We start from the raw sequence: 26,435 nt of genomic DNA on the forward strand, positions 1-26,435 counted from the left end.
ACACACACTGCGAGGGCCAACACATACTTCAGATACCAGGAATTTGAAGGAATTTAACCAGGATGTAAAAACTCAATTATATTAGTGATTGAGGAAGAGTTTGGGGGAAACTATCTCTTCATTTGGGCAGGAGCATTGTCAAATGTAAAGCGCAGGGGTTCTGAAGGCTCTTTGTTCCAACTCTCTCTTCGATTACAGCAATGTGAGTGTCCTGTCTGTGCTGGTAGATTATTAACAGAGGTTATTGGTCTCCATAGCAAATCAGTTGCTTTGACCGTAATCTCATTTATAGGGGTTCAAAAAAAAAAAAGACTTCAGGTCAGAGGGAATATATAAATGACCAGAGAGTTTTTGTTATATTTGAGAGGCCGAAGCAACTCCAAGGACACTCACTGTTCACAGGCTGGTTTGGTCTTTAGATTCAAAATACGGATTGTTTCCAGGACAGTTACTAGAAGGCTCTGGTGGAAGACCTTGAAGAGGCCCCGTGAAGGAAGCAGAGAAGCCTTTTTTTTCCCACTCTCAGGCCGATACTGCACTTCGTCAGCATGTGTACTGGGGGCTGTGCTAAGTGCATAGGGGGCACGCTCATTCCGCTCATCATTTTCGCCTTCCTGGCTAACATTTTGCTATTCTTCCCTGGAGGAAAAACGATAGACAACAATGACCATCTTTCGGACGAGATCTGGTATTTTGGAGGAATATTAGGCAGCGGGGTCTTGGTAAGTAGGAAGTACCTGATGGAGAGCTTCCCCACCCCATCCTCTGACCCTTTTAGAATCAGGACCATATCGATCAGAAGGTATTTAATTGCTAACAGAAGCTCTAGCATTGCATGATGAAAAGCCAGTGTCTTCATTTATCCACACCTCTGTTAGATCAGTCTAGGACATATCCACTGAGCTTACTAAGTAATGAAGCCCTGAGCGCGAGCTGGCAGCTCTTTATGGGCCAGTTGAGTCCCATACACCAAAATGAAGGCCATATAATTCCTTTATTAAAACAAGATAAATGGGACAAAACAAGAAAACCCTACTCCCTCTAGCAAATTGATTGACTTAAAACTATCCGGAGAAGCAGGTGCCAATGGCATCCTCTTCCACTCATGCTTAAAGATTCCTTTACCCAGAGGTTTGGCAGAAGTTGGAATCTTCCAGTTTAGAGAGAAGGAGAGAGATAAAAGAGACTCATGCTTCATGACAATTGAGCAATTGAGGAGAAGCTTTTTTCCCTTGCCCTAACCCACAATCTAAATGGAAACTCATGGTGCCAGATTAGTGAGGCCAAGTGGCACCTAAATACGCAGTAACACTCCCTCTACACCACCAGCCACATTCTGCTAGCTTTTGCCATCTTCTCTGAGCTGCCGGGTCCCATGGGGTGGATGGGAGTCCTCACACGGTCAGGCGGACTCTCCTCCCACCCCCAACTTCACTTCCCAGACCCACCCAGGTATTTCTCTTGCCGGTAGATGATCTTCCCGGCGCTGGTGTTTTTGGGTTTGAAGAACAATGACTGCTGTGGCTGCTGTGGCTTCAGGAACTGCGGGAAGCGATTTGCGGTGAGTTACCATCGGGGACAGCTCCCAGAAGTATTCCACGGGGCTCTGTCTCTGTGCTAAGATGCATGGGGATGGGGGTGAGTTCCCAGCTCCAGGTATGGATTCTAGGGGCAGCTGGTGCAGGGATTCAGATGAGATTCTTTCTGCTGAGGCAAGGTGCCATTTTGAAACACCACAGCCCTCATACTTAGCAGGTGGACAGAGCTGGGAAATTGGAGGGTGTGGTATAAAGAAATCAGGCTTGGAAGAAAAGAGATGGGGGCTGCAGCTCTCCCTCTGCCACTGAAAGTCCACGAGACCTTGGGCAAGTGCTTTACCTGCTCTGGCCCTGTGTGGCCTCATCTGTAAAGTGAGCAGCTAAGGACAGGAGCCCCTAAGCTCCCCATCTATACTACTGCCAGGTTTATGGTCTCTAGGGCCCAGCACCTCTCCAGTCTGCTCAGATTCTGCCTCCAGACTGCTGATTCCTTTGCTGTTGGCCATCATCCAGCAGGTAAGCTGGAGAGATGAGGCATCACTGTTCCAGGAGTGCAATGGAAAGGGTCCTGCTTCTATGCAGGAGACCTGGGGTCTGCTCCTATTGCTACAATTGGGAAATCGCTGTGCTGCTCTCTGCCTCCTTTCGCTCACCTATAAAATGAGGAGTTGGGCTAGATCAGAATTTTTCAAGTATGGGACAAGCTCTGGAGATACACAGATGTGCAAATATCTCTTTTGATAACAAGAAGTTACTCCCTTTTTGATACTCCTTAAACTTTTAGATTCTATCTAGAAAAAAACTCTTATTTTTGTGGAAAATGTGTCTAACATTTCTAATCTTTAGTAATCTCCCTTTTTAAGAGGAAGAACAGGCCTTAGGCTCCAAGCATATAAGCAACATTATTTAACTACAATTCAACAATCTTGTGTTGTGTTTGCTAAAGATTATAGTTTTGCATTCATGGTAGTGATATAAATTTATTTGAATGAAATAGAGAGTTGATCCAAAGAAAAATATGAGTAAGACTTCAGGTGGTATACTGATGTGGCAAAATGAAGAAGATGAATCTGGAATTTCTGGGCTGGTTGATGGGTAAGGCAGGCTCCTGCTGTAATCTCATGTGGTTCGGTTGTCCATCTCAGAGACTCAAGGACTGCCCAAAATGAACTTCAGCATATCCGCTAAAAGGGAAAAGTATTGCAAAGCAGAATCATTTCTAGTATTTCTTTCCCAGCATTATTTACTTATTCATTCAATCAAAAATTGTTTATTGAGCATATATAGAGAACTGAGGCTATTACACAGTGCAGGCAATGACAGTTTTATATGTAAGAGCTAAGAGTATTCAGAAATAATGTCCTCACTTTCTTAATACTGTAATAATCCCAAATAAGCATAGATAATCATTACAACATTTAAAGTCATCATTTAGAGATGAAAAATTCAACCACAACTTATTTGATATAATCATAACATTATATATAATACATAACATTTTACATAATCAATGATAAAGGAAAGGAAGAAGGCTACAACTCATTTCCTCTAGAACTATAATCCCACTATTCTCTGTGAACTTTTGGAAGGTAAACTGGAGATAAAACAAAAATAATCAGCAATTAAGGAAACTGGATGAAAAGAAAGAAATGCCATTGCTTAGAAATCTAACAATTCACTCCTTGAAGCTAAGTAGAAGGCTGAAGACTAAAAAAGAACACAGGTTTTTGTTGGTTGGTTATTAGGTCTATTTATATACACAGTAAATGAAATAGCATTTAAAGCATTTCACAAAACTAGGCTTTTAAATTAGACTTCAGGAGCAATGCAGAAAAGTCATGTTTTTACAATCATGGTTGAGTCCATCAGAATTGAAATGTTTGGTCTTAACCTAATCTCATTGTCTGTCTGGGCTCCCTAAATCCCCAGGTGGGCCATGCCCTTGGTGTGAGTAGGTAGAGGCTGACTCGTACAAATGACCAGCTGACTGTCCCAAAGGGCATTCTCCACTGAAGGCCCACTTGCTCATACTATAAACAGGGTCCCCAACCCTGGTTATCCAGGACCAGAGACCACCCTTGAATAGCCAGCAGAAGGATTTCTTGTTTTTTGTTGTTGTTTTGCCTTTTCATCAGCTGCCAACTTTTAAAATCTGAGAGATTTCAGAAAAGTCATCTAAATGTCCTACTTCTTTTTCAAAAACTTCAAAATCGATCTGGCACCTTTAGACCCATATCTTGGCACATCTCCAATGATCTGTCCTGGGCGTGGCTGATGCCAGCGGCCCACTATAGCTCCTCCACTTGATTTGGATTCCTGTGCTGCCCATAAGGGCATCGCGTTCCTCCCACCTGCTTTAGAATTCATATTTCCCTAGTATTCTGAGGCTATGGAGCACCAAACAACAATCACTTTTAAAGTAGAAAATTTACAAGAATTTTGTTAGACACTTAAGCTGCAGCATAATTTGATCAGAACTATAAAGCTAAAGACTTGAAATATTTTTCCAAAAGTTCACAGCTTTTTCAAGGCACACTGCCTTCTGTAGAGTAGCCTTTAAGAAACTTTGCTCAGTAAAAAGGCCCGGGAGCAGGGACAGAGCAGACCAAGGGCCATTGGGCTGAAATCCTGCTGCCGTCTCTACAACCTTGCTCGCTGTGGTTTGTTTCCTGAGCTCTCTTTCTCCTTTGCTATGACTTTCTGGAATAGTCCTTGGAAGCCAATTTACCATTCTTGCCCTTTTCCTTGGGTAGCAAAACCCCTTTCCTTGGGCAGTAAGAATCATTACTAGAAGCAGGATGTGGTAACTATAGAAAGAAAGCAAGAACAATGGGCTAGAAAAAAATCTTGAGATCACTAATGCATTGTTTCACCATAAAGCTTAGGAAAGAAGGCCGCCTTTCCTCTAAGGCGGGGCAAGGACTGACCCCAGACCCAGCAGGGTCTGCGTTCTTCCACATAATCAGGCAGAATCGGGGCCAGAAAGAGTGAGTCTAGGGCAGAAGTGGTGTGAGTGGGGTGACTTCAAGTCAGGCCTTGAAAAAACTAAGCTCGAGTTGTTTCCTGGTTGCTCCCTCTTTCTCCGGTCCTAGAGATTCTCAGTGACCTCCTGGCAGCTTTTCTGAGACTGGTCCGAGTCTCTTGTCCTTTAATCTTTAAAAATATTGCTCTCTCAGGGCCCAGTGGGGCTAATTAACGTGATCAACATGTTCAAGCTACGTCTGTCCCTTCATTGGAGACATTGGCCTTGACTCAAAGGAGTGTCTCTAATAATGGGACCGAAGGTAGATTGATACGGGAGATCCCTGGGAGCAGGCAAGCATTGCAGCATCCCGAAAGCATAGCGGACAGATAAAGGCCCGTTCCCACCCCAGCCAGGGCTGGGCGGATGGCAGGCCTGTTTTGAAGGAAGCCCTTGGCCTTGTCCCAGAGCATCGTCAGCACTGCTTCCCCTGCCCAGATCGTCAGCGCCCCCTAGGGACTCCTCCTGGGTTAACACTTCTGGAGACGCTGTCTTGCAGAAAAGGTTTGGTTCCCTGGCATATTTCAACGCTGCCTCTACATTCCTTGGAATGACAACCGGTTTGAGAGAGATTTAAGAAAGTCGTTTCTTTTGAAATCGCAGATTATCTTGAAGGAAGAAATTAAAGTATGAAAAGCTCTTTCTCCACTGAATGTTTCCTTTGCCTCAAATCCTGCTGTAAAATGGATCATGGCAGTTTGTATCTTTCATGAAACATTGCAAGGATTAGGGATGGGGGATTATGTTGCAAGGATTCGGGTGCAGAGAAGAGTTGAGAATTACAACAGCCTGGCATATTGAGAACAGATAGGGCCTCGATAAATGCTTATTGGATAAATGAAGTAAAGGAACGCCCAAGAGGGATTTCAGGTGATTTCCATACAGGTTCAATCCCCACAATAACCCTCTGAGTTTAGGCATTAAATTCTTCCTTTTGTAAACGAGGAAACTGAGGCTCAGGCAAATAAGTATGTGACCCTTCCACTTTCCCAAGCCTAGCCTAAGCAGAAAATACAGGACGCTCTTGTTTTAAGGACAAAAGGCTTCACTAATCTCTACGAATACTCCTAAAGAGGAACGTCCATGACCACTAGAAGTGTTGTCACTGCTCAGATCCCTAAATACCATGTCCCCAGCCAGCCGCTTTTCCTCCTTCCCACCCACCAGTGCCTTCTCCATCTGGTTCAGTCAACACACGTGCAAGAGAGCTGTGAGCCTGTTCCTCCTTGTACGACTCCAGAGCGTGATGGAAAGGGAGGTCTCAATGTTGACAAATGAGAAATTAGAGAGCTCTGATAACAGGGCATTTTTGCCCCCAAGGAAGGAGCTTGTAAGATATACATAAACATGTTTCTTTGGCAATATGAGCAGAATATGCTTGCTGAGCAAATGTAAGAGTCAACCTATTTATTTTTACTTTTCTCCCCAGAGTTATGCTCTCTGTATTTGGGGAAAGTAAGAATGTGTGAGGAAATGATGATTAAAAATTATGATATAACATACTGTAACATCAGCATTTATCAAGGACTCATCAGTGCAATGAGAAGTAACCCAAAACTTGAAAATAGGCAAAAGATATTACCTGTTAATGAAGCACTGGGCATTATCCAGTAGATTATCCAGATAATCTGGGGATGATCTGGTTTTCTAAAGGTCTGTAACTCTGATTTCCTATCAATTAAGTTATCTTACATATTGTAACTTCTGACAGGCAAGCACTTACTACTGGGAAATATTTTACAAAGGAGGAAATGGAGACTGAGAAAAAGTAACCTCCCAAGGCTATATGAGAGGAACCAGGTCTTGGGCCCAGGTGGATCTGCGGAGGTCCTTGACCAATACGCAAAAGGCCCCTTTTCACTGCAGATTCATTTAGTCCAGGTGGAGCACGCCCATGGCACAAAAGCTGCAAAGGAAGCCTCCAATTCCTGACTCCACGCCTGGCAGCTGCCCTCACTAGAGGTCACCACTATTTTCAATCATTGCATCTCCTTCCAGAGATACTCCTGGCCTTTTGTCTGTTCACTTTAAGTGACACCAGCTCTGGAGTGTCTACTCTCTAACGTATTCAATTTGATATCAAAATATTCTCTTTCAACATACGACAATTTCTATCATGAAGCCCATGATACATCGAGGCTATTCCATGCCAGTTTTAAGACAGGTAATCCCTCTGAGTCGTGTTTGGCAATTTTGTGAGACTTCCAAATGTGAGATAACTTAAAGCAGTATTATATAAGTGCCTTGCTCTGTGTGATTTATTCATTCTGGAAAAGTTATGAAAAATCTATTTTGGGGGTGATTTTTATTTATTTGTTTTGAGGCAAGCTATTCACATTTGAAAATAAAAATATATATAGAACGCTCAGAACTTTATGAAATCATAACCTGATGCCATATTTTCTTCAGATACACTTTATAGAGAAATAAAATTATTAATTCAATTATTGATTCTATTGAGAGTACTAAGTTCCTCTCCTTTATCACATTTCCCTTTCTTCTCAGAGTTACCATAACCACAGATTCAACGCAGACTATATATATGCTTTTTTTTTAACTTTTGCTATGAAAAATCAAATTTTCAAATGTTTTAGACTGTGCTATCCAACAGACTAGTCACTAACTATATGTGGCTACTGAGCACATGAAATGTGGCTTAGTCTGAATTGAAATGAATCACAGTTGTGAAATACACATTAGGTTTCAAAGAATTAGTATAAGAGGAAGAGTGCAAAATATCTCAATAATTTTTTTGATTGCATGTTGAAATGATATTTTGGATTTATTAATTACAATTGTTATTAAAATTAATTTGACCTGGCTTTAATTCCCCACCCCCTTGGTTTTTTTTTTTTGAATGTGATAAGTAGAAAGCTTTATATTACATATATGGCCTGTGTTACATTTTCACTGGACTTTGCTGGTCTAGAGGTGCTTGCCAAGATGACTCTTTTGGTAAAGGGAAATTTAATCTCCTTTGATATTTTATGTTAATCTGATTTTTCATTTACTCAGACTTGCCTACAATGAGGAATGTTTGTATTTGCATTAGATTTCTGTGTCTCTAAACACTTGCCTCCTAAAATGTTCCAAGATTATGAGATCTATAATTCTTTATCAGTTCACAAGGCAGGAATGGCACCAGGCATTATTTTGCCTTTTGATCTGCCAGCGCCTTCCCTCTATTTACCATGGGAAGCTGAGGCCAGAGAGAATAGGGGGCTGCTGAGGTCGGGAGAGCTGGAACCCAGATTGCTCAGACTTCCAGAATGTATCATGGACGTTCAATCTTTCCCTGCCACTAAAGCAATTTAGATATTTTTATATTCTTAATAATCATTAGTTTACTGGTTTCTGATGAATAATTAAAACTAAAAGTCAGAAAGTCAAATAAGCATGCTTTCCTTATATGCTGTTTTATTTCTGTGAGAGAACTGAAGCCATTCGCAAAAGGAAACTCGTATATAACATTATCTAGTGCTTATGGCGGAGTGTCACAGGTGTGTGTGTGTGTGCGCGTGTGTGATTGAAGCAGTGGAAGGTTCAGGACACGGGACTGGAAGGAAGGAGACATGGGTTCTTAATCCAGCTCAGCTACTTTTTAGACGTGACTCAAAAAAGTCACAAGTTAAGAGCATGGGCTGTGGAAAGCAAGTGGCCATAGAGTGATTCGAATTCTACCACTTTACTGTTTGCTTAACTTAGAGCAATTTTTTTTAATTTCCAGGAGCCTCAGTTTCTTGTCTAGAAATTATAGATAAAACCTAATTCACAGGCTTCTTGGGAGGATTAAATGAGATAATGCATATCAGGCTCTCATTGAATGGAGTTAGTTTTATTCCTTAACTATAAAATGGGAGAGTTGAAAAAAATAAATAAATAAAATGGGAGAGTTGAGCTCAATGAATTTTTGAGATCTTCTTTTATATGAAAATATAATTCTGAGAATATGTAACCATTTATCTAGTGAAAATTCTTACTTTTGAAACCTTTTAACCAGTTTTAAGATGTGAGGGACCCTTCCTTCATAGTATCTGTTTTTCTCCAAGACAAGTCAACATGTCAACCAAATGTTCCCAGACCACTCAGAGATTTGCTCTGAAAGGCAAGAGGTGGCCGTGGAAGGCACCCTGAGTGTGGGCTGCACTCGTTGTAGTGGAATATCCACGGTACACCTAGAGTTACAGCAGCTGTGTCTAGGTAAACAGTAACTTGGTTAGAGGATGGAGTGGCTTAAAGACAGAAAACTAGCGAGGTTATGTAAGTTTTCATAAGAACTAAAGCAGCATTTCCCAAAGCATGTTCTTACAAGAACTCATGTAAAGATTATAGGGTCTAATGGGAAACTCTGCAAATTACCCTATTTACCCAAATATAAGGCAAAACTGAATATAAAATCATCTATTTTCCCTTAGAGAACTTTCCCAAAACAGGCTTTATGACTAACATAAATATATCACATTGAAGTGATAAGCACATATTTAAAACAAAATTATATAAAGTGTAAAAGTATTTTAATATGTTAATTTTTAAATGTGACTTTTCCCCATTTATTTTAAACATATTTTCATGCTTCTTTGGCATCGCTGGATTTGCTCCTAATGAGAGATACCTTTTGAGTCATTAAAAATTTTTCACATAAAAAATGATCACGCTGATGAATGCACAACTATGTGATGATATTGTGAACCACTGATTATACACCATGTATGAAACATTTGTGTGTTAAGATTTATCCATAAAATTTTTTTTTTTAAGTTTTCCACAGCACCTCCTCTCTTCCATTCTAGTTTGGACACAACATTTTTGCATCCAGGATATAATGCTGTGGAATTTTCACTCTTAGTCAACAATATAAATTCACATAAACCAAAGACAGTTTTTAAGCATTCCTCTTGCAGGTATATATTAATTACCTTCACAATTTTAAATACTAAGTGGGCTCAAATTTAAATGTCCCTTAAAAGACTTGTTAACTAAAAAATCAAGCACTATGAATCATGAGGTCAACCCTCTTAAGAATAATTAATAAGTCTATATAAAGAAAAAAATAAACTATTCTTTCAACTAACATTGATTACAGTTGTTTCTGACTGAAGTATCTTCCTCATGCCTCTCTTGGTTGTTGAAAATAATATACTTGAGGCAGTGCCTTAGTGCTTGGTAGATAGGATAAGGTTTCACCTATGAGGCAATTAATTCCCTCACTTCTGAGGGGTAATTTTGGGGAAATAACTTTACCTTGTATTCAAGCTTAGATCATAGATCCCATCCTCAGAGGTCAATACATATTAACATATTATTAAATATTCTTCAAATTCCTAAGGAATGAAACCTATTCAACTTTACATAAGCTAGCACGTCCCAAATTATTCAACTGGATATTCTTTGGAGAAAGAGATTGATTGTTGTAACAGAAAAAGTTGACCCCAATTTTTGTTTGCTTCTGGCCTAGAATAAATTCATAATTATTCCTGATGGTGTTGGTAGACTTAGTAACACAAAAATTGTGGGGAAAAATTTAGACAAGGAGTGCCATGAAAACTTGGTCCTTGAAAATACCCACCAAATAGTTATTCAGTTATAAGCTAAGAAGAAGAAAAACCATGCAATGGGGTGCCCAGGTGATTCAGAGGTAGAAGGCACCTTTCATGTGGGAGACCCGGATTCTATTCCTGGACCATGCACCCCCACCCCCCCAAAAATAATACCATGCAATGGTAGAGGTGGAGCTATTTCCTAGCTATCTTCAACTAATGCATTGTGTGTGTCTTCAAGGAGCTCCTAGGGGAGAAAGACATAAAAAGATAAGCACCAATGTGTTATAGGCTCAGTGGTGGAAGTTTATGCAGTCCAAAGTGCTGGAGGGTGAGAGACAATAAGAAGGAAGTGGTCAGTTCGACCTGGTAAGTGAGAGACAGCTTCAAGCTGTGTCTTGGAATGTTGTACCCAAAATGCATTTGTTTATGATCAAAGAGCCAAACGAAAGTGGGACTTCCTTATTACATAGATTCAATCTCCCAGTCTCAATCAGGTCCCCTCCACCCCCAGTGAGCCCCTCCCCCCAAATATATACTGTGATAATACCATTAGTAATAAGAAGAAGGGGGAGGGGAAGTACCTGCCATTTTACTTCGGTTATTGCCTCCAATTTTCATAATAGACCTTTAAGATAGGTTTTATCATATCAGTTTTTTACATGAGTAAACTAAGACTCTAAGGGTGCATTCATTAAGCAGTCATCACACAGAGAGAAAACAGCAGTACTTTGTACTATACCTTCGAGTCACTAAAGTAACAAGGCGTTAATTTTCCATCTCCATTTCCAAAATTATAAAATGTTTCCACTCTACTCTTTTTTAATGCAATTTTATGGAGATAAATTCACACACTGTATAATCCAACCAAAGTATGCAATCAATGGCTCACAGTATCATCGTATAATTGTTCATTCATCACCACAATCAATTTTAGAACATTTTCATTACTTCAAAACAAATAAAATAAAACAAAATATAAATAAAAAGAACACCCAAAGCATCCTATACCCCTCCCCCATTATTTATTTTACTTTTTGATTTATTTTATTATTCATCTTCCCGTACACAGGATAAAGGGAGTATCAGTCACAAGATTTTCACAATCACGTAGTCACACTGTAAAGGTTGTAGAGTAATACAATCATTATCAAGAATCAATCTGTTGGGTTACAAGTTCAACAGTTTCAGGTATTTTCTTCTAGCTATTTGAATACACTGGAAACTAAAAAGGAATATCTATATAATGCATATGAATAACCTCCAGAATGACTTCTCAACTCCATTTGAAATATCTTAGAGACTGAAACATTATTTTGTTTCATTTCTTTTCCCCCTTTTGCTCAAGAAGGCATTCTTAATCCCATGATGCCAGAACTCAGCTCATCCTTGGGAGTCATGTCCCCCATTGCCAGGAAGATTTAAACCCCTGGGCATCTTGTTCCATGTAGGGAGAAGGGTAGTAAGTTTATTTGCAGAGTTGACTTAGAGAGAGGGGCAACATATGAGTAACAAAAGGGGTTTTCTGGGGTTAACGCTTGACATAATAATAAGTAGGCTTACTTTCTTTGCAGAGGTGTTTTGTAAGGGTAAGCCCCAAGATTGAGAGCTTGGCCTATTAAATATGTTGTTTAAATCAATTGATCATACAGATTAAATTAGATAGTGTGCTAAGGAAATATAAATTTTGTACCAATAATAAATTCTTCCTTTGGCCTCACAGAGATGTTGAAGTTTTAAAATACAGTCAATATCATCCTTTACCCTGTATTCTGATTTACCTTAGTCCTAACCAAGTTAGTTTCACTCATATCTCTAATTGAAGTCTGATCTCTTTTTCAGCTTCTTTAATAGTTGCTTTATGGGGTATTTACTGTCTTTCATAGCTGCAGAACTCTAACTCTAATCTCAGGTGTCACACAGATTTCCAGGGAACTACCAAATTTCCAGGGACTTACCAAGCTAAAAACAAAGAGCTCAACATCTCAGAATTTAGAAATGACAGTTACTCTCTGCCCTTGTTCCATCCCCTGATAACCTATGCTATTGAATTCAGTTATCATCATTTGCTCATTATGGTCAGTTTACATTAGTGAGACCTTTGTTTCACTAATATTTGTTTCACAAATATCTGTCCCTTTGTTTCACTCAACATAATGCCCTTAAGATTCATTCACCTTGTTGCATGTCTCACAACTTTATTCCTTCTTGCAGTCACTCAATATTCCTTTGTATGTATACAGCAAGTAGTTTGCCCTTCTATTCATCCAGCAATGTACCTTAGGCTACCTCCATCCAATATAATCATGGATAATGCCACCATAAACACCAGTGTGCAAATGTCTATTCATATCCCTGCTTTCCATTTTTCCAAGTTTATACCAAATAAGGGGGTTGCAAGATCATATGGTGTTCTAGTTTGCAAGCTGCCAGAATGCAATATACCAGAACTGGAATGGCTTTTAAAAGGGGAATTTAATAAGTTATAAGTTTACGGTTCTAAGCCTATGAAATTGTCCAAACTAAGGTATCCAGGGAAAGATGCTGTAATTCAAGGAAGGCCAATGGGTCAGGAACACCTCTGTTAGCTGGGTAGTCAAGTGGCTGGCATCTGCTGCTTCCTTGCTCCTGGGCTCCACTGCTTTCAGTCTCTGTTCCTGTGGGGGCTCCTCAGTTTGCTTCTCCAGGGCTGGCTTTCATCTCTTGGTTTCCCTTGGCTCTCTCCATGTTCTGACTTGCTTAACATCTCATGGCAAAGTCTGCTGGGCTCCAAGCATCTCCAAACAGTTATGTCTCTGTTCTCCAAGTGTTGGCATCTGTGTCATCTCTGGACTCTGTCAGCTCTAAGGCTTCTGTCATTTCTGACTCTCTCCAAAATGTTTCCTCTTTCAGAGGATTCCAGTAAATTAATGAAGACACACCTGGAATGGGTGGGGTCATATCTCCATCTAATCAATAGGTCACACTCATAATTGGGTATGTCCATCTCCATGGAGATAATCTAATCAAAAGATTCCAACCTACATTATTGAATTAAGATTAAAAGAAACAGCTGCACCCACAAGATTGAATCAGGATTAAAACATAATACTTTGAAACCAGCACATTTGGCAACACTATACTTAGCCTCCTGTGGAACCACCACACTGCCCTCCAGAGTGGCTGCGCCATTCTATCTCCCTACCAACGTGAATAGGTATCTCTGACTCTCCACCTCTTCTGCAGCACTTGTATCTTCCTGTTTATTTTTTAAACAGTTTTATTCACACACCATACAATCCATACAATCCATCCTAAATGAACAATCAATAGCTCTGGTATAATCAGGTAGTTATGCATTCACCTCCACAGTCTATATGAGAACATTTCCATTTCCTCCACAAAGAAAGAAGAGGAAAAAAATAAAGAATAAAAAAGCAAAATGGAGAAGCAACAATAACAACATGAATTCCATACCCCAACCTTATATTCCCCTCTTATTGACACTTAGTTTTGATAGATTGCGATCAACTCAATTCTGATAAAATTAACAGAAGAAAATTACAGTGTTACTGTTGACCATAGGCCTTGTTTGTATTAATTGTAATTTTTCGTATACTATCCCATTTTCAACACCTTGCAATGGTGACATTCATTTGTCCTTCCTTGTGTAAAAAATTTCTTATATTTATACATTTAACCACCATCATTGTCCACTTTAGGTTTTGCTAAGTTTTGCAGTCCCAGTTTTTATCCTCTATCTTTCCTTCTGGTGTCATACATGGCCCTAGCCTTCTTTTTTCAACCATACTCACACTCACCTTTGTTCATTATATTTGCACTGTTGTGCTACCATCAGATAGTATTGTGCTATCCATTTCTGGATCTTTACAATCAATCTTATTGAGCATTCTGTACTACTTCAGCATCAAATGTCCAATCTCTACTCTCTTCCTATCTCCTGATAACCTGTGCTATTAACTTTAATTCTCAGAGTTTGCTCATTTTAGTTAGTTCATATTAGTGAGACCATACAGTATTTGCCCTTTTGCTTCTCACTAATTTTGCTCAACACAATGTCCTCAAGATCCATCCACGTTGTTGCATGCGTCATGGCTTTATTCTGTCTTGCATAATATTCCATCTCATGTATATCACAATTTGTTTATCCACTCGTCTGTCGATAGAAGCTTAGGCTGTTTCCATCTTTTGGTGATCATGAATAATGCTGCTATAAACATTGGTGTACAAATGTCTGTTCGTGTCCCTGCCTTCAGTTCTTCAGGTATATACCTGGCAATGGGATTGCTGGGTCATATCACAGGTCTATACTTAGCTTCCTGAGGAACAGTCAAACTGCCCTCCAGAGTGGTTACAACATTCTACAGTCCCAGCCACAGTGTGTAAGTGTACCACTTTCTCCACATCCTCTCCAGCACTTGTAGTTTTCTGTTTGTTTGTTTGTTTCAATAATGGCCATTCTAATAGGTGTGGGATTATATCTCATTGTAATTTTGATTTGTATTTCCCTAATAGCTAGTGGAGTTGAGCTTTTTTCACGTTTTGTATTTTCTCTTTGGAAAAGTGTCTGTTTCTTTTACTCATTTTTAAATTGGGTTGTTTGTCTTTTGGCTGTCGAGTTGAAGGATCTCTTATATATTCTGTAAATTAAATCTTTATCTGATATGTGGCTTCTAAATATTTTTTTAGGTTGCCTTTTTATTTTACAGACAAAGTCTTTTGATGTACAAAAGTATTTAATTTTGAGGAGATCACATTTATCTATTTCTTCTTTCATTGTTCACACTTTGGTGGAAGGTCTAGGAAAGCACTTTCTATCATAATATCTTCAAGATATTTACCTACATTTTCTTCTTAAAGTTTTATGGTCTTACCTCTAATGTTTAGGTCTTTGATCCATTTTGAGTTAATTTTTGTATAAAGTGGGGAGTTAAGCATCCTTTTTCATTCTTTTGGGTATGGATATCCATTTTTCAATCACCAATTACTGAAGAGGCTTCTCTGTCACAATTGAGTTGCCTTGACTGCCTTATCAAAGATCAATTGTCAGTATATGAACGGGTTTATTTCTGAACACTCAATTAGGTTCCATTGGTCGGTGTACCTATTTTTATGCCAGCACCATGCTGTTTTGACCACAATAGCTTTGTAATATGCTTTAAAGTCAGATAGTGTGAGATCTCCCACTTAATTTTTCTTCTCAAGGTATTTAGCTTTTGGAGGCAAATAAATTGGACTATTGGTTTTTCTAGTTCTGCAGTGTAACTTGGTATCTTAATTAGTATTGCACTTAATCTATAAGTCAATTTGGGTAGAATTAAATCTTACCTATTTTTAGTCTTACAATCCATAAACATAGTATGTCCTTCCATTTATTTAGGTCTTCTGTGCCTTCTTTTAGCAATTTCTTGTAGTTTTCTGTGTATAGGTCTTTAGTACCCATAGTTAAACTTATTCTTAAATATTTGATTTTTTGGTTACTATTGTAAATGGAATTTTCTTTGTGATTTCTCCCTTAGGTTGCTCATTTTTCATGAATAGAAACACTACTGATTTTTACATGTTGATCTTCTATCCTGCCACTTTGCTGTACTTATTTACTAACTTTAATAGCTTTGCTGTTGATTTTTCAGAATTTTCTACATGTAACTGAAACACTGAAAGCTTTACTTCTTCCTTTCCAATTTTGCAGCCTTTTATTTCTTTTTCTTGCCTAATTGCTCTGACTAGAACTTCCAGCACAATATTGAATAATAATGGTGACAGTGGGCATCCTTGTCTTGTTCCTGATCTTAGAGGGAAAGCTTTCAGTTTTTTCCCATTGAGTATGATCTTAGTTGTGGGTTTTCATGTATTGAGGAAGTTCCCTTCTATTCCTATCCTTGAAATATTTTCATCAAGAAAGTGTGTTGAATTTTGTCAAATGCTTTTTCTGCAATTGATGATCATATGGATTCTCCACGTTACTTTATTGATATAGTGTATTACATTAATTGATTTTCTTGTGTTGAACTGCCCTCGCATAACTGTACTAAAACCCACTTGTTCATGGTGTATCATTCTTTTAATGTTCTGCTGGATTCAATTTGCAAGTATTTTGTTGAAGTTTTCTTTTTTTTTTTTTTTGCATAGGCAGGCACTGGGAAACAAATCGTTGAAGATTTTTGCATCTATGTTCATTAGAGAGATTGGTCTGTAATATTATTTTCTTGTGGTATCTTTGTCTGGCTTTGGTATTAAGATGGTGTTGGCTTCATAGAATGAGTTAAATAGTTTTCCCTCCTCTTCAATTCTTTTACAAGAGTCTGGGTAGGATTGGCACTAATTTTTTCTTAAACACTTGGTAGAATTCACATGTGAAGCCATCTGGTCCTGGAATTTTTGGGGGAGGGGAAGTTTTTGATGATTGATTCAATCTCTTTACTTGTGATTGGTTTGTTGACGTCATCTATTTCTTCTTCTTAGGAAGTTACTCATTTGGTCTAATTGTCCAGTTTGTTAGTATAAGCTGCTCATAGTATCCTCTTTATCTTCTTTATTTCTATGGGGTCAGTAGTTATGTCCCCCCTTACATTTTTTTATTTTATTTGTTTGCATCCTCTCTCTCTCTCTCTCTCTCTCTCTCTCTCTCTCTCTCTCTCTGTATCTTCTCTCTCTCTCTCTCTCTCTCTCTCTCTCTCTCTCTCTCTCTGTTAGCCTAGCTAATAGTCCATCAATTTTAGTGATTTTCTCAAAGAACCAACTTCTGATTTTGTTGATTTTCTCTATTATTTTCATATTCACAGACATATTTCTGCTCTAATCTTTTTTATTTCTTTTTTCCTGTTTGCTTTTGGGTTAGTTTGCTGCTCTCTCTCCACTTCCTCCAGGTGAGCTATTATTTCCTTAACTTTTGCTCTTTCTTATTTTTTAATATAGGTGTTTAGGGCAATAAATTTCCCACTCAGCACTGTCTTTGTGGCATCCCATGATTTTGATTTGTTGTGTTTTCATTTTCATTTTCCTGGAGACATTTATTTATTTCTCTCGCAATTACTTCCTTAACCCACTAGTTGTTTAAATGTGTTGTTTAACCTCCATATATATGTGAATTTTCCAGCTTTCTTCCTGATGTTGATTTCCAACTTCATTACATTATGATCTGAGAAAGAGTTTTGCATAATTTCAAACTTTTTAAATTTATTGAGGCTTGTTTTGTGACCCAAATTGTGGTCTATCCTGGAGAATGATCCATGAGTACTTGAGAAAAATATGTATCCTGCTGTTGTGGAGGTGCAAGATTCTATAAATGCCTGTTAAATCTAGTTCATTTATCATGCTATTCAAAATCTGTTTCTTTATTGATACTCTGTCTAGATGTTCTAACCATTGATGAGAGTGATGTATTGAAGTTTCCAGTTATTATTGTAGAGGTGTTTGCTTCAGTATTGTTAGTGTTTGCCTCATGTAATTTAGAGCACTCTTTATCATCCATAAATATTTATGATTGTTATGTCTTCTTGGATGAACTGTCCCTTTTATTGATGCATAGTGCCCTTCCTTGTCTCTTTTACATGTTTTATATTTGAAGTCTACTTTGTCTGATATTAGTATAATTACCCCTGCTCTTTTATGGTTGCTCTTTGTGTGAAATATCTTTTTCCAACCTTTCATTTCAACCTATTTTGTCCTTGGGTCTAAAACAAGTCACTTGTAGACAGCGTATAGATGGTCTTATTTTTAAATCCATTTTGTCAGTCTTTGTCTTTTGATTGGGGGGTTAATCCATTAAAATGCAATGTTATTACTGTAAAGGCAGTATCTTCTTCTACCATTTTGTGTTTTGGATTTTATATAACATATCTTTTTCTCTCTCTCTTAAACTTTACTGATAATTGTCATTTCTACACTCTTCTCCAAACCTCTCACTCTTGTCTTTTCTTACTTGTGTGTAGTGCTCCCTTTGGCATTTCTTGTAGAAAAGGTCTCTTGTTCACAAATACTCTCAGTATCTGTCTGAAAATATTTTAAATGCTCTGTTGTTTTTGAAGGACTGTTTTGGCAGATATAGAATTCTCAGTTGGCAGTCTTTTTCTCTCTCTGTATCTTAAATACAACATATCACTGCCTTCTTGCCTCCATGGTTTCTGTTGAGAAATCTGCGCATAGTCTTATCAAGCTCCCCTTGTATGTGATGGATCATTTTCTGTTGCTGCTTTCAGAATTCTCTGTGTTTTGATATTTGACATTCTGATTAGTAAGTATCTTGGAGTGCATCTGTTCTGTTTGGGGTACACTGCACTGCTTGGATCTATAATCTTATGTCTTTCCTAAGAGTTGGAGAATTCTCAGTAATTATTTCCTCCATTATTCTTTCTGCCCCTTTTCCCTTCTCTTCTTCTTCTGGAACACTGATAACATACATATTCATGCACTTTATGTTGTCATTTAATGCCCCAAGTCCCTGCTCATATTTTTCCATCCTTTTCCCCATCTGTTTTTTTTTTTGCATGTAGGATTCCAAATTTTCTCTCTGCTAGTTCACTAGTTCTTTCTTCTGACTCTTCAAATATGCTGTTGTGTGTCTCCATTGTGCTTTTCAGCTTCTCTTCTATTGTGCCTTTCATTCCCATAAGTTCTGCCATTTGTGTTTACAAGCTTTTGAGTTCTTCTTATGGTCACCTGTGTTTTCTCTATATCCTTCAGCTCTTTAGCCATATTTTCCTTCAACTCATTGATTTCATTTAAAAGATTTATATGAGCAACTTTAATTAGTTTTTCCATTTCCTGTATCCTATATGAAGTTTTAGTTTGTTCCTTAGACTGGGCCATATCATGCTTCCTGGTATGACTTGTGATTCTTTTGCTGATGTCTAGGCATCTGGTTTCCTTGACTAGTTCATTCCGGAAGCTGCTTTCTCTTTTACGTAGAGTTTTTTTGTTAGTTGGATTTGTTCTCTAGCTGTTCTTTTACATTTAGTTCAACTTATTGTAGACCTTTAGCATAGCTTTTGTCTAGAAGCTTTCCGAAGTTTTCAGCTCATGTTTTACTGGTTATTACCATGCCAGGTAGGATTGATGTCAATCAGATTTTTCCAGACAAGATAGACCCAGGACTCAGGAAGAGGATGTAATCAGTGTCAAGTTTCCCTGAGGACAAGACCCAGCACGGTGTCAGTCTTTCTTGTGAAGCCTCCTGAGTCTGTGTTTTTCCTACGCTGCCCAACAGATGGCACTTGTAAACCCGCAGCTCCCACCAGTGTAAAGTGGTACAGTGCCTATGATTCTCATCAGACCCTGTCCACGACGGAGGTGTGGCTGAGGTAGAGGTTGAGGCAGAAGGCAGGCTTCCTCATTCTCTAAATGAGAGCTGCCCTTGTGCTGAGCCCTGCCCCCTCTTTTCTTGGGGAAGATATGCCTTGAGGGAATTATCTCCTTTACCTGACTAGTTACTTTTTCTCTCAGACATAACTCAACTCTGCCCTTACCCGGGGAGTGTTGACAACTGGAAATGTTTGACACTTTCTTTAATTTTTTACTTCATAAAAAGTTCAAAAGAAGAAGGAGGAGGAAGAGGAGAAAAGAAAAGGGGAAAAAAAGAAAAAAATCCTTGACAAAGCCAGTCCTCAGCCCCCTAGGTTCACCAATGAAGAGCCAGAGTTGGTACCCAGATCTATGTGTCCCATCTCTTGTGGCACAGCCCTTTTCCAGTATTCTGAGTAGGTTCCTTTCATGCTTGCTCTGAGTTTATCTGTGCTCAGAGCTTGTGTTCTGCTGTCCAAATCTGTTTATTAAATCCACAATTGGAGCTTGGTTGAGCTACTTTCTCTTACTCCTAGGAGAGACTGCTTCTTTTTCCTATGGAGAAGTGTCTCCAAAACAGCCTGTCATGCCAGTGGGGGGAGGGCCAGCTGCCTCCATAGCTTGAGAGACTTTACCTACAGTCCTGCTCTGTGATTTTGGCCCTACCACGCATTCCAGACTGGTGTGCAATGTGTGTCTGGTGATGGAAGTCCCCCAAACAGTTGCTACAGACCCTTCCTGGCTGTTCAATACCTGCCCTAGAGAACGAACTAAATCTCACACCTCCCTATACTGCCATCTTGCCCTCCCTTAAGGACACTGCAGAAGTTAGCATCTCTGGGTCTTGGGCTAGTCTAGCTGGGGTCTGAGATTCATTCTGCCTTTCATATTTTACAATCCTCTTTTGATTTTATAATTTAACAGGAAAAGAAGAAAGATGCTAGTCCAATACATATTTTACAAATGAATATGCTATATAAAAAGATCAGAAGGGCTGGGATTGTTGGTATTATTTAGCACAAAGAAGAGAAAGCTTTCAGAGGGTAGAAGGAGTAGAGGGATATTTTAAAGAGAGGTTGGACCTAATTTGTATGGCTTCAAGGAATATAACTGGGATAGGTAAGGAGAAAGTCTAGACTTTTACTTTTTCTCCTATGCAGAGCTTGCCTGCCCATGAGGGTCCAGTGACTTAGCATAGCAGAGTGATTGAACCAGAAAATTTTTAATATCACTGTCAATTCAAAGATTCTTTGTTTCTATGATGGATTGGCCTTACATATTAGTCTTGCAAAGGAGATTTTATCCTTAAAAATCATAATTCAAAGCCAAAATGTTAGCACTTCATCATCAATAATTAGGTAAAATATATAGGGGTGAAGAAGGGGCAGAAGACATCAAAATTCAATCTAGGAGACCCCTCAGGTGTCATCTGTTCTGAAGACTGACTCTATCCTGTAACTTCCTCATACCCATCACGTTCAATAACAAGGTGCTTAAGTTTGCTGAGCATGACCTCTAGACTACTAAAAGAACCTGGATGACTCTCTCCTTCTCTTTCAGATGTTTACCTCCACAATATTTGCTGCACTTGGAGTTGTGGGTGCTGGATACTCATTTGTCATCTCAGCTGTGTCAATTGACAAGGGTCCTAAATGTCTCATGAACAACAATACATGGGGCTACCCCTTCCAGAAAGGGTAAGGCTACACCCTGCAACAGCCATGTTTCACCATGAGGGGTATGGGCAGGTAAATCTCCCAAGAGAAGACACTGCATATAATGTCATGTCATCTTCATCATAAACATCTCAAGCATGTTACTCCTTTGAGGCAGAGCTGGGCCTGGACCAGGAGAAATCAATGAATGAGGGCATCTTCAGCTGACATGAAGGAAAGAGGATATTTCTGATGTCACCACTCACATACCCAAATATTTATTAGCAACAACAATAGGCAACTAATAACATCAGTAAACAGAGAGTGGTGGCTTCCATTACAAATCTTAAAATGGAAAACAATAGGGATTACTCACTAACTGGGCTCAAAACTTTCAACAATACCCAAGATTGCCTATAATTAAACAGTCCTTTAAAGCACAAATTTACAGAAAATGACATTGAAAACAGTGTAGATTCTTACAGAGAGTTCATGCTAATAGAAGTCATCAAAATAAAACAATATTTTATGGTACTTTGTAGTTCATAAAGAACTTTTTTTCACAGATGTATAACTTAAACTCCACAGTAACCCCAAGAGTTATTCTCTGTCAAAGCAGGCTTAATAAGTATTCCTTGCTCAAAATCACACAGCTTGTTGTGGGGCAGGAGCAGGGCTCAAACTCGTGTCTTCTGATTTTGTCTCTTAGGTTTTTCATATTACACATCCTTCTGCCCAGCAGACCTGTGCTATCCAATATGGTAGCCAATAGCCCTAAGTGGCTATTCAAATTTAAATAAGTTTAAAGGAAATATGGATAAAATTAGATTGTTCAAGCCCAGTAGTCACAGTTCAAGAACTTGGTGGCCACACGTGGCTAGTACTTGTAGTAGTAATTGTATCGGATAAAGCAATATGCTGCTCTCACTCTTGCATCCAGGAGGGCTTGGGTCATTTCTGTCTTGTTCACCACTGTAGCCGCTGTGCCTGGCCAGTGACCGACACATCCCAGGGTGTCAAGGAGTATCGTTGTTGGGTCCTCCTCGACACAGAGATTGGATCCATGCCTAAAAATCTAGAGGACACCATTTTATTAACTTGAATCAGTATTCATTCATTTACACTGAGAATCTAAAAAGTCACTTGCTCTGTGCTCCAAGAGCTGGCTTCACACTGGGATAGTGGAGGGTACCAGTTCTGTTCCTACATGAGGCCTTAGAATGTCCATGGGTTCCAAATAAAACATCATCCCTACCTTACTCCCACGGTCGAACAGGGGTGCAGGGGCTCTAACACTAAAATTGCATGCACTGATTCCCAAATGTATCTTCTCAACAAAGGCAAGCCCTCATCTTGCAGACAACTTTTAAGCTACAATGCCATAGAGTTGGCTTCATTGAGCATAGAATTCAGACATCAGAAGGCTAAGCCACCTCTTGAGCTTTTCCCCTGATAGTTCTCTCTCTCCATCCCACCTAGGAATATGTCTGTGCTGCTACAGAATATGTTCTCCTTCAGGGATCCTTCTCCCTTTGTTTCCATCAACAGCATCAGTGCAGCATAGAACCCTTTTTCTATTTTTGTAAATGATGCCACCCTTGATGGACTTACAACCAATTAGAATATATCTATGTCCAAAACAAGGGAGGGAGAAAGGAAACCTAACAAACACCAAGTAACACTGCAGGCAATGTAATGGCTTCAAACGTTCTAATGTTGGCATCTAACGCTCTCCCTCCGCACACTCATACCCTGTTTGGGATGTGATAGGGCTGATGTCCAATGTCAGTAGAGTGACAGCTGGCCTGTGGAGCACAGGAAATGCCAACTTGGGGAAGGACAGGAGTCTGCTTTCCAAAGGGCTCTGTGTTTGTTGTTCTGGTAAAGCAAGTTTTCATTTACATCATAGCCATTTATCAAGCATTACTAAGGGGTAGATGCATTCACAAATGTGACTTTACTTAACCTCCACGCTAACCCCTCCATTAGCACGTATTACATTATGGAGGTTTAGTAACAAAAAACAGAACAGAGTGAGCCCTTCAGGCTAGCAGGAACATTTCAGAGTTCTCCACCCATTCTCCATTCACTGTAGGGCTTTGATAATTATCCAAGAAAAGAATGCTTTGAATATCTAGACTGCTGCACAATGGCTTCAGATTATAATGTGATTAAAAGTTACTGTGCATAAGTGTATTGTAAAAACACGTATACTGTAGTTTTCAGGTGATTTATAGGCTTGAATCAGGTGATTCAAGAGCTATTTTGATTATTCATAGTTCTGTTTTTTTTTTTTAACTCACCCCCTGGCTTTAGAATTTAATCCCACATAAAACACAAGTCTCCTTTCTATGCAACGTGTAAAATACATCACGACTGTTACAGGAAAGGCATTCAGGAGGCTGGATCCAGACAAGTGAGTCTCACTGCCCCTCTTTGCCACCTGGCACACTTTAATCAGCATTCCATTGTTTCCTAACATCCTGTTTCCTATCTTCTGGGACAAGAATCCACTTTCCTTTTGATCTTATCTCCCACTGCCAGCACTATACTTTCCCTCTGACTGCAGAAGCTCATCTTGAGTTTCTTTTAACAATAATCGGACCTCCTATTACTTTGGTATTTTTCAGCAAACAAAATGCTTCCACCCACAGTGTTTCATCTGAACCTCACAAAAACTTCATGAGGTTATTAGCTCTCCTCCAGAGGTAAGACAGCTGAGGCCCAAAGTGGAAAAGTGACTTGCCCAAAGGAATAGTTTCATAATGGTTGGAGCTTGAATCCAAAATTTCTGACTCCAAGTAACAGTGTTCTTTCTAGAACACAATTTCTATCAATTCATTCTATTTCTTTTTTGCCTAAATTCCAAACTAGCAAAGCTCATGGGTCTCCATGGGCTCCTGTCCCCTACTCTTTCATTTATTTATTTATTTTTCTAGAGCATGTATTCTTCTTATCCATCAGGTCCCAGTGTGTAAGCATTGCAGCAGTTTTTGTTGTGGCAGCAAACCTAATGCACACACAGCAGCTTCTTAGTGAGTAGGACGGACCAGTCAGTGGCGTGACACCATGCAGGGCTCAGGACTGTAGTTACTCTTCCATTCCCTCTAACCAGCTGCTGTGTCTCCTTGGACTCCTCCACCTCCTCTCCCTTCCCCTTCCTCTTCCTTTTTCTCTCCTTTTCTTCCTCTTCCTTCTCTTCCTTCTCCTCCTCCTTCTCCTCCCACTTCTTCATGATTAAGTGCAGAGTGTTTGTCCATGCATAATCTCATCTACTCTTCCTAAAAAATCCAAAAAATTCTTATCCCTAGAGGAGAAAAATGAAGTCCAAAACCGTTCATTGGCCCAGGCATCCACAGTTAGTAATGTGTAGGAGAAAAATTCAAAATGAAGGCACCTTGTCAGGATCCCACTTGATGCTGGAACCTGCCCCAGACGTGACCAAGGAAGGACAGGATGGACTTACATGGATGAGCAGGTGGTTAGGACAACAACGTGGAACCGCTCCTCACAATGCAGAACGGGACGAAACGAAAAAGGGAGTGCAGGGGAAACTTCTCTGAGAAGGTGACGGGGGCCAGTTTTACAGGACGAGCAGAGGCTCACCTCCCGGAGAGGGAGGTAACACACTTCAGCTGATGCAGCTGTGAAGAACCCAACATGCTCAGAGAACCGTCAGGACACTGTATTGCCGGAATCTCAGACAGAATGTGGAGGAGAGGAGCGGAAGGCAATGCCTCATGCCGGGGGCAGATGGAGAGGCAGGACGACCCTACAGCAGGGCAGGGAACGGCAGGTGAGGCCCTCGAGCAGTACGTGACGTGACCAGTGTGGATATTTTGGCTGATCCTGATTGTGGTGATGCGGAGGGTGAACAGACTGGCTCCAGGACTGAAGAGGGAGAAAAAGGAGGAGGTTGAAGTGATAATCCAGATGAGACAATGAGCATCTCTAAGACAGTGCAATTGGGGCCGGAAAGAAGGAAACAAATTTCAAAGAATGTCTTTGACGGAATCATCTGGGTTAGGGGGAGGTCATCAAGATGGACTCCAAGATTTCTAGCTCGGGTGCCTCTGATGCCGCAAGACTTAGCTCTGTTTCGCTCAGAAATGTTTGTTGGTGATTACACTGAAAGAACAAAGACAGCTAACTTTTCTATCTTGAGAATCATGCTAAAGTCGCATCCTAGAAGAAAAAAGAAGTCTGCGAGATTTGATAAACACCCTTGGTGGCTTCCTTTGAAGTAGAACCTCTTTCTATTCCAAGACCTTCCTTTCTGAGATGATTGATCACCTCTACCTTTTGACTTCTATCTTGACCCTGAGCTGCGGAAAGGGAAGCAGCTTGCATAGAGCACTAGGTCAGCCACAGGAGGGGAAGCCAGAGAAAGAGCCAAGGAAGTTGAGTACTGGGCAGTGACATTGTAAAGCTTAATGTGCTCCTGGGTCAGACTGTAACCCTTTCTGCTCCCTGGGTTGAGAGTCCATTATTGAGGAGAAGACTCTCACAGCGGGGACTTGACACCAGGACACTGAACTTTATGCGTAATGTCCTTCCCGGGCTCTCAATCAAGAAAGTCTGAATTTGCTCTGCAAATATTGTTTATTAGCAATGAACCCCATATGTTGTTTGTGATCATATTCCCTAGAGCTGAAAGCCACATTGGTAGGGCAATATTGGATCACACTGTGTGTTCCAGGCTTTTGTGAAGCTGGGAACATTCCCAAATGTTAAGAATCAGCTTTGCTTTTGGGGTGACTTGGGCTCCAGACACATTTCTGCTGTGTACAAGTGGGTGAAGCATTCACGTCCCAGGATCTTCGTCTGAGAAGTGGGGCTAGCAGCAACGTTTGCCTTACAGGGTGAGGTGAGACATAAAAAACACGATGTACAAACAGCAGTGAGCACAACTCCTGCCACATACCACTTGATAAACAGTCTTATTTTTCATTATTATGTCTATAACTTATTGCTATGAATAGAACTGATTATGATGAATTAGAACTTTCCAAAAATGCTTTGCCTTTTGTAACAGTTTTGCAATTTAATGGCATCCTTTCAATCAATCACACAGTTCAAGAGAGACTAATCTCTTCATCATGGAATTGGTAAATCATGATTGACATACTATCGTGGATGTGTTTGTAAATCAAGTTAGATAATTAAATCATATTTCAAATAGTCTAAGGGGATATAACTATACAAATAGAGGAAGTGTGTAATGATTAAGAGCACTGACTTTGAAGTCACTCAGACCTGAAATCAAATCTGAGCTTTTTCATTAACTAGCCTCAACTTCTTAATCTGTAAAATGGGAACGTGTGCTTCATTTACTGAATATTTACTGAAGTCTACTCAGTGAGTGGCATTTGTCAGGTTAAAGCAGGATTAGGAAAGATGA

General features: G+C 39.7%; 1 protein-coding gene across 1 annotated transcript in view; it reads left to right on the forward strand.

Moving 5' to 3' along the window:
• Nucleotides 1–215: 215 nt before the first annotated feature.
• TM4SF4 (transmembrane 4 L six family member 4) overlaps nucleotides 216–26,435 on the forward strand; it is a 31,060-nt gene continuing 4,840 nt past the window's right edge. The window contains exons 1-3 of the mRNA XM_077160756.1: nucleotides 216–722; nucleotides 1,472–1,561; nucleotides 20,940–21,076. Of these exons, the coding sequence (XP_077016871.1) occupies nucleotides 549–722; nucleotides 1,472–1,561; nucleotides 20,940–21,076 (401 nt within the window). The 5' untranslated portion in view covers nucleotides 216–548. The remainder of the gene's footprint in view (nucleotides 723–1,471; nucleotides 1,562–20,939; nucleotides 21,077–26,435) is intronic.

Source organism: Tamandua tetradactyla, chromosome 5 (assembly GCF_023851605.1).
Source record: "Tamandua tetradactyla isolate mTamTet1 chromosome 5, mTamTet1.pri, whole genome shotgun sequence".
In the NCBI taxonomy this organism is placed as follows: Eukaryota; Metazoa; Chordata; class Mammalia; order Pilosa; family Myrmecophagidae; genus Tamandua; species Tamandua tetradactyla.